The sequence below is a fragment of the Eurypyga helias genome, unplaced genomic scaffold (assembly GCF_000690775.1).
Source record: "Eurypyga helias isolate BGI_N326 unplaced genomic scaffold, ASM69077v1 scaffold11178, whole genome shotgun sequence".
NCBI classification, from domain to species: Eukaryota; Metazoa; Chordata; class Aves; order Eurypygiformes; family Eurypygidae; genus Eurypyga; species Eurypyga helias.
Genome location: NW_010267675.1, coordinates 10831 through 19213, shown reverse-complemented (window position 1 = coordinate 19213; position 8383 = coordinate 10831). Strand labels below are relative to the sequence as shown.

At 45.4% G+C, this 8383-nt stretch overlaps 1 protein-coding gene across 1 annotated transcript in view; it reads left to right on the top strand.

Moving 5' to 3' along the window:
* FNBP1 (formin binding protein 1) overlaps nucleotides 1-8383 on the top strand; it is a gene marked incomplete at both ends in the record, with an annotated part of 61760 nt that overhangs the window by 42801 nt on the left and 10576 nt on the right. The window contains one exon of the mRNA XM_010157516.1: nucleotides 965-1117. Within this exon, the coding sequence (XP_010155818.1) occupies nucleotides 965-1117 (153 nt within the window). The remainder of the gene's footprint in view (nucleotides 1-964; nucleotides 1118-8383) is intronic.

Below are 8383 nucleotides of genomic sequence, written 5' to 3'. Positions count from 1 at the left end.
CAGCAGTGGGGTGGCTGGGAGCGAGGAGTTGTCGCGGTTCGTCCTTCTGAAGCACAACTAACAGCATAACTAACCGAGCAGTTGACTTTAAGACCGTATTAACTTATGTATCCATTAAACCTTTTTCATCCCACTGTCATATTTTACACCGTAATGCATGGCAGCATTTATCAGGGATACCAGCACGTGGCAGGGTGACTGGACTAAAGCGGTTTTCAGTAGCACTGATGGAAGCCCAGAGGAGCTTCGTTGGGTTGGTCTCACCCTTGCTCTGACCCATACCAAACCACGTCTGCTAATTAGAGTCAAAACATACACCCGTTCCAAACGGATCGTTCCTGTTGTGCTGACACAGAGGAGAACACAGCTGTCTGGTGCTTACATCAGTGTAGCCAGGAAAAAAAAAAACCAAACCAGGACTGACTCCTGAGCAGATTCGTAGGACGATCTGTGAACGAAGTGTGATGCACAGTACTGAGGTACGATCTGAACGCAGGAAGGCATGTGGTTTGTTGTTTTCCAGATGATAGAAACGCTACTGGGCACTAAGGTACCTTCCTTATCTGACCCGTTTAAATTCAGGTATTTGAAAGCTCTCTCCATCCGCATTGTTCCGAGCTGCCTGCGGAGCAGAGCAGGGCACGCTGCGGGGATAGCGCTGCATGGAAGGGTCTGCATGAGCCTCCTGTCAGAACGCCTTCTGTTACTCTTGTGTGGCATCACTTACTAAAACTTCCATTTATCACATTCTTCACTTAACACGACTCTTAAATGCTGCTTTCCCCCCTCTTTTGAACCATGGCCTTTAATATTTAATTATTTAATTGGTTTTTTTCTCTGGATTTCAAATATTGGTTTTGATGCTTATTTTCGTTTTGTGTTTTATCTTTTTATTTTGGTTTTATTCTGTCACTTCTCCATCTCTTATACGTAGCTTATGTCCCTTTTAACATCCCCCCATCAGCCCCCTCCTCCTCCCCCTGCCTCTGCCTCACCCTCTGCTGTTCCCAACGGCCCCCAGTCTCCCAAGCAGCAAAAGGAACCCCTCTCCCATCGCTTCAACGAGTTCATGACCTCCAAACCCAAAATCCACTGCTTCAGGAGCCTAAAGCGCGGGGTAAGTTCTCCTCTGGATACCTCTCTCTCTCTTTCTTTCTCTTTTCCTTTTTCTTGCGCTTTTATTGCACGTTCCGTTATGTAAAAACTTGTTTTGTTTTTGTGAATGAATCCATTGTGTTTTCCCATAACATGCAGACAAATCCAAGGAATCCCAACCTATAAAGCCATTTGCAGTCAAAAACCCCACGATGAAACCACAAAAAGTACAGTTGTTGATGGAAATTACGCATTTATTTTTCTGGGGGAGGGGGTGGGATTGCCCAGAGCATGGAGGGAGGAGCTGAATGTTAATAAAACTCACGTAGAAGTCGGTCGTTAATGAGTAGCCCCACGTATGTCTCTGGCAGGGAAGGTTGGAGAAGCACCGTTCAGAGGGTGTCTGTGATGCTGCGTGTTCTCTGCCTTCATACGAGGAGTTTTCCTCTCCGCAGGGCGGATTCAGCCCAGTATCTGTGTCAGGATGAGGATGGCACATTGGGAGGGATTCTAGAAGATAATTCTTCTGACCTCAGTCGGTGCAAGTCCAGGTGTTTCCCTCAGAAGATCTGACACCTCTTGCTGTAGCAGTGGGAGGATGGTTTACCTGTGTTTTTATGGCTGAATATGCCTCCGTGTGAGACTTCTGTTCCAGCGGCTGGGTCTCAGCTCTGGCAGGATGACACTGCAGCTCTCCTTAGTAAGGCCGAGTCTTGAACAGGTGAGATGCGGAGGATGGACTGATTCTAGGTGGTAATGAAGCTGTTTGTACGGTACACATGTGCTTTAAACCAAGGCTGCCGTGTTGGTAGGGACCTGGGGACGACAGCACTGAATTTAGTGTTTCCTGCAGCTGCCTACATGTGCTGATGGGCGTTGGCTATAAATACTTGGGGCTGACACTTCTAGAGGACCGTAACCACATCCTGCAGCATGAGGTTTCAGTGAGATAGGATGGTTTGATTCCTGTAGAGAGACTAAGAAATCCCGCCTCCCAACGAGTTTATCTTGCCTGCCTTTGGGCCTCCTTCAGCAGATGTGGCTTAAACAGCTTTGAAAGTGTCCAAAGAAGAATTTTAAATCCTGCCATGTGCTTTAACATTTTTCCTGATTAGTTCTAAATGACTTTTTCACAGTTTTTATCCTTGACACTTTAAACGTCAATGAAATATCTTCCCAAAAATACCCAGCTGAAAAACTATTTGCAGCGGCCACTCGCGGCTGCCTTCTTGCAAACTGTGAAGGATGTTAACTAAGAGTTTGATAAACATTGTGATGAACCATTGGAAAGCTGAGGAAAAAAATGTCAAGTCCTGTGTTTGACTTGTCCTCGCAGCCTTTCCTGCACACACTGGCATGCGGAATCGTAGGCCAGCATGTCTTTTTCTGGGCATTTCCCAGTAAGTCCACAGTTTTAGTTGGTTTCTGAACTGACTCACACTTCCCAGTGCGATGATGCACATCGTTTGAAGTGATGCTCTGGCTGCCGAAGCTTTATCAGTCCAGTGTGATGTGCTTTGTGGGATTAGGGCTAGGGATTTCCCTGCCAGCCGCTGAAACGCAGCGTGTTAGACGCTGGTTTATCCATGGCGCGGTGCGAGGAAGCTGGCAGCCTCCCCGGCTGACCTTGGGAACTCACCTGGGCCCAGAGCAAACCAGATCAGCATTCTGTGACACATCGCCACCGTTCCCAGTGCCGTGTCCCTGTCCCCTTCCTGTTAATATAGTAGGAATCGTGGCCTGAGTTTTCCCAAGGTCAGCTGCTCTGTTCCTGTCCTTGGCATCCGCTGTGGCTCCCTTGGTAGACTGATGGTGAAGCGTTCGTGTGGAATTAAACGCTCTCATTGGTGGCCTTTGGGAGCAATAAGTAAAATCACAGGTCCCGGAGATAAAACTTTTCCATTTTTCAAACAAAAAGACGACTTATTTTCCCAGAAGCTCGCACGTGGCACGGTTGTGCTGAGAGGTTGCTGGCAGAGCACGGTGTTGGCCCCCCCTGGGTTAAGGTCCTTAGAATTATTTCCTCTTATAAAAATTACAGGAAGGAGACACAAGAGTTTGGTATTTCAAAATGGTTTTTAGAGCAGGCTGTAACAGCGAGGAAGCGACAGCTTTAGAAAGCCCAAATGCTGCGCCGGGGGCTGCGCTGACGTTCAGGCCTGGGGGCAGCCTCTCGAGTAAGGCACGGCCGAAGGCGAGGGCTGGCGCTGGGCTCTGGTGCTCCAGGAGCACCGTTCGTGGAATGGAACACTGAAAATAGTGCTGAAGGTTTCTAACGTGACTTTAAAATAGTAGTTTTTAGTTCTGTGGGCCCTTCGTAGGTTTGCATTTCAAATGTACAAATTCTTATTTAGTGAGTGTTTAGCCATATAAGCAATTATAACTAATTGCTTTTACTAGTTACCGAATAAATGCCATTATTTTATGTATTAACTGCCTGAGAAGTCCAGGCAAGTCTTAGGAATCCTGTGTGCCACATCAGTTCTCATTGGTTTATGTGAAAGGTGAAGCAGTGAGGACAATTTCATATAGTCTTCTCTGGAATCCTTCAGATTTCTGCTGACACGTTCATTAAAAACGTGCAAGGAAAGGCTGTTTCCAAATCTTCATTTAAACCTTTCACTGCGTTCTCTTTCTAATTCATTTCCTTCCCCTGTTAGCTACCAGGATGTTTGTATGTAAATGCTTTTCCTGCCTGACTCATCCCGCAGTGTTCAGATGATCGGGTCTTTTTCCAGAGGGGCAAATTCAGGCCACTTGGTTCATGCAGCAGTCGGGAGTAGGAGAGGCTGCAGAGCTCTGGCAGCGTCCTCCCTCTGATCTGAAAACGAGTCAAGTTCACATTTCATAGGTCCTTGGTGATTTGTTAGACAAATGGTCGGAGTAAAAGATCATGGAAACGCCATATGACCTTCAAAAATAAAATAATTCTAACCAGGCAAAAAATAAATCAAGAACCACCGCCAAATCCTGTTAATTTATCAGATGAAAAATGAGTGGTTGGCATTTGCTTCAGCTGATGCGGTTGACATGACCCACTTTATATTCAGTACAGCCAGATAATGCTGTTAATTCTGCTTTTACCATATTAAGCTTTATAAGATTTCCTTTCCTCAATTCCTCTCCGCCCCCCTGCCAAATCCAAAGCGTCTGAGTTTTGCTCAGGAGCGTGAGCAGTACCGTTAGCAGTGCTGGATTGTGATGCTGCCAGAGAAGTTCGGAGGACGTAGAAGGAACTGTCCTCTACGGCGAAGAGCGTTTGGTGTGCCCAGGAACACGTCGGTGAAGCAGCTTTTGGCAGGGAGGTGCAGGGAGCCCGCAGGACAGTGCATGTGACGGGTGTTTGGCTTTGGACACCCAGTCATTTCACCTGCTCTGAACATTGTCTCCGCGCTGCTGCTTTTGTTCAGACAAAACTCCAGCCAGACACCTTGCAGCTGAGGGTGCCCACGAGCCATTTTAAGTGTTATTTTAGAGCATTTGGTGAAATTGGCCAGCAGGTCCTTCCTGGCTTTGTGGCTTAACTGAGCTGTTAACTCCTCCAAAAGCCAGGGTTACAATTTTTACGTTGGAGGAAACAGGATCATACTCCTTTTTTGCACTGGCTTAAGGAAGAAGTGCATAACTACTTACTGTGAGCAAGGTGTTAGTAGGTACTAAGTCCGTAGCGGGATAAACACCACCAACAGAACTGCACATTGTAATTGATCCTTGACACGTAAGCGGGTGAATGGATTCCCATACTCTTCCTCCATGAAATCTTCATACTGGAATGTGTCTGGAGAGGCAGTATGCTTTAGTAATTTCCTTATCAAGTTTTGGTTTAGGATCTTATGTTGCATTTGGAAAGAGAAATTACAAAACGAAAGCAGAAAAATCACTGGTGACTGTTAAAATGAATTACATAATTAGTAAGGATATATCCTGTGCCCAGTCTGGTTTTAATTATGCTTCCAAACCAAAAATCCAATGAATCTTGTTTTCACGGAGGGAAGCAGATGCCTGACCAATGCACAACAGATGCAAGGTTAACATAGAGGCACCAATTCCAGTGTCAGCGGTGACTGCCAATGTGAAATCCTGGTCTGTTTAAAAAAATTCAAATACCGTGTAGGTGCTGACTCTAGTCAGTGTCTGTGGTTTTCTAATCACACTGTTGTATTCTCCTCCAAGTTTCCTTCTCCTAACCCCAACTGCAGAAATGTGTGTTGCAGAAGATCCTGTACAACCTTTACAGCACTTGTCATGGATCAGAACTAGAAGAGGAGGGAGGGAAAAGTCTCTTGCACAGTTTTGAGTGCTGTTTCTAATAACCTTTTAAAAAGGCAGTATAAAAGCAGTGTAACACTTAACATCAGCTCTGTCTTTTTAGGGAAGTAAAGCCAGAAGAGGGCAAAGAATGAGGAACCGCTTACATCAGTCATAATTTCATTTATGCTTGCTCTGCTTTTTCCAATTCCATTTTGAGGACAGAGAAGACGCACTATTCTGCTAGTTGATATTAATTTTGTGTTCTTTTGGTTCATTGCTATAGCGGCAGTAACATCAGCACCTTTATTTAAAGAGCAGTACTCCTGAACTAACAAAGCCCAGGGGCAGAACTTACACCTCTGTGTTGCGCAGACCGGCCGCTCTTACCGGGTGGGCTGGGTTGGGGTGGAGCAGCGGGCGAGCCTGGGAGCTGGGATGCAGGTAGCGCTGCCATTACCCACGCTCCAGCTTCCAGGTGGTTCCGTAAGGCACGTGGAGGGACTTTTGTGGTTTCCTTTTGAGTGGAAGTTGTTGACTTCATTACAGTGTGGTTTTTGTTTCCATTGCACCGGTGAACGTTTTCCCTCTCCATCCCGTCTTGCCTCTTGTGCCGTGCAGTCTTCTCCCCCGACACTTAGCTGTTGGTCTGCCTGGGCGATCGGTGTGGTGTTGTTCTGTGAGCATGCAGAAACAGCAAACAAAACAAACACCTCTTGTACTCTGTTCCCTGCCCCTGGGAATACTTGTTATTCTAATGGAAGTGTATAAATCTGGGCCACGACCAGGGTTTTTTGGGGTGGGTGGGGTCATTGAAGCTATGGTTTGCTCTAGCTCAGAGATGTTTGCTGACCGTGTGTGTTTAAGCTAGCATTTACAAATACGGTGTTTTCTGATTTTTGTGAGAATGCTAAACTCTTAATATTCGCCTAGTTTCTAGGAAGCTTCCACTTTGCACTTAAAGGCTAGTTAAACGCCAAGCTGTCTTTTGCTGTAGAAGCAGTAAACACAGAGGTGCCGTGCTCGTCTCCAGTGTAACGGATGTGTTTTCTCTTGCTGACTCACCAGCAGACACAGTCTTTGTATATTCACAAAGAACTCATGAAGAGGACTTTAGGGACACCCACGTGTGCCGTTGAGGCTAGGGAATATGTTGTAAGTCCGCGGATGGTGTGATCAGCCCATACCGTTGCTACACAGTCGCTAACCCCACTTACAACGCCATTAGTGTGCTGTGGAAATGTGCTTTGTCGAAGAGAAAAGGAAAATTTGGTGGGAGGCAAGTCGCAGCTTACTGTGTTATGTGCAGGAAAGATATGTCTGCAAGTCCCGGAAATGCTGAAATTGGCCCAATTAAAGTAGCTGGACCTGTGAAATTTCAGAGTAAGTACTACCAGCAGGTCCCCTGCACTTACTCTAAATTATTTTATGAATGCAGTCTTGAGCATCATGAGCCAAGCCCTGATTTACAGCAGCGCGGTGACACGTTCTTGCTCGTGGAGCCCTCCCTGTCGCTTTCTGAAGCTTCCCTGAACTCTCCGTGATGATGGTAGTTCATGGAATCGAGATACGTGATCTCTAAATCTCTTACCTGGATAAAGCAGAGTATGGGGAGAGTGTGTGACAGGACCACTTCGAAGGAAAATTACCTCTTGGTTGTTTGGAAGTCCAGTGATTTATTTCAACCCCGTTTTCTGTAAGTGAGGTTAGTGTCCGTGACTGTCCAATAACACATGGACTTGCTGGCTTTCATGCTCCCTCATGTGTTATTGAAGCTTGTGGCTCTTAGGCTCTTCATTTTTTTCCCCTGCAAGACTAAGCTAGACTTGTTTTAAATTGACAGCTTGAAATGGATTTGTTCACTTCTTCAAAGTGTAACTGATATGATCATTTGGGGGAAAAATGCCCCTGTTCTCCCAGGAGCTGTGAGCAAGTTTCTAGCCGTGAAAACCCAACAGAACGGGCAAAAGTAGTTATTTAGTGTTTAATGCAGATTTATTTTCAATCTGCTTATGTGCTCATAGAAACTGAACCTCATGTAAAATTATGAATACATTTCAGAAATGGAAAACTGTGAATATGACTTATTTCAGCATTTCATTGTTTCCAGTCTATGATCTGCTTTGTTATTTGTACTGGTTGTAACAATCCCTGATGTACTATTTGGAAATGCTCTGAAGTTCTCTATTTTTGTCATACTTAACAGCGTAAGAATTCGGCATACAGTGTCTGTAATCCTTTTCAAATGTGCTGAATTTACAGCAAAAGAATAGTCTTGATGCAGCTGGTTCTTTGCAGTAGTACAGTAGCGTTAGCAAGTAGTGCATGTAGCATACGTTTGTGCCTTTTCTAGAGTGCTTTGTAGGTAAATACTTACTCTGCACCATGAGTCTTGTCTGTATATATGTACAAGGACCTCAGTTTGTGCTGATCATGTCTATGCTAAAGTTCACAGGGGTGCTAAAGTCATTATGCAAACAAAAGCTGCCAACGCTGAATTTCTTCAGCAGCGTGTTCTAGCACGTTCTTTCTCCTTCCTCTGTGGTTATTCTCTCAAATGGATCGGATTTAATGGTCTCGTAGCTGGGAGAGTGTTTCTTCATTGTGCTGTGATGATGATAATGAGTTTACTGCCTAATGGACTGAACTTGAGGGAGGTTTAGCTGCTGGGTTGTCACTGAAAGCATGAGTTCAAACGGAGTATTTTACTGTTCATGGCAAGGCCCTGTGTTTTCCTTGAGTGGTTGGCGTGTATTGCTGAACAAATGCTAATAACTCATGGTAATTGGTATTTTTGAAAAAGGTGTATTTCTTCAGTCGTGCTGTCAAAAACATCATAGGTGTAGAGCCACTTTTACTTTAAATCCAATCCTAAAGAGCCGTGCTTTTGCTAAAAACGGAGCATCTGTCTGAGGGCATCACGTTGAGGAGTGGTTAGTAGTACAGAAACAGAGAACTGCATGGAAAGAGGTTCCAAAATCATGGAATCAGAGACTGGTTTGGGTGGGAAGGGGCCTCAAAGCCCACCCAGTCCCATCCC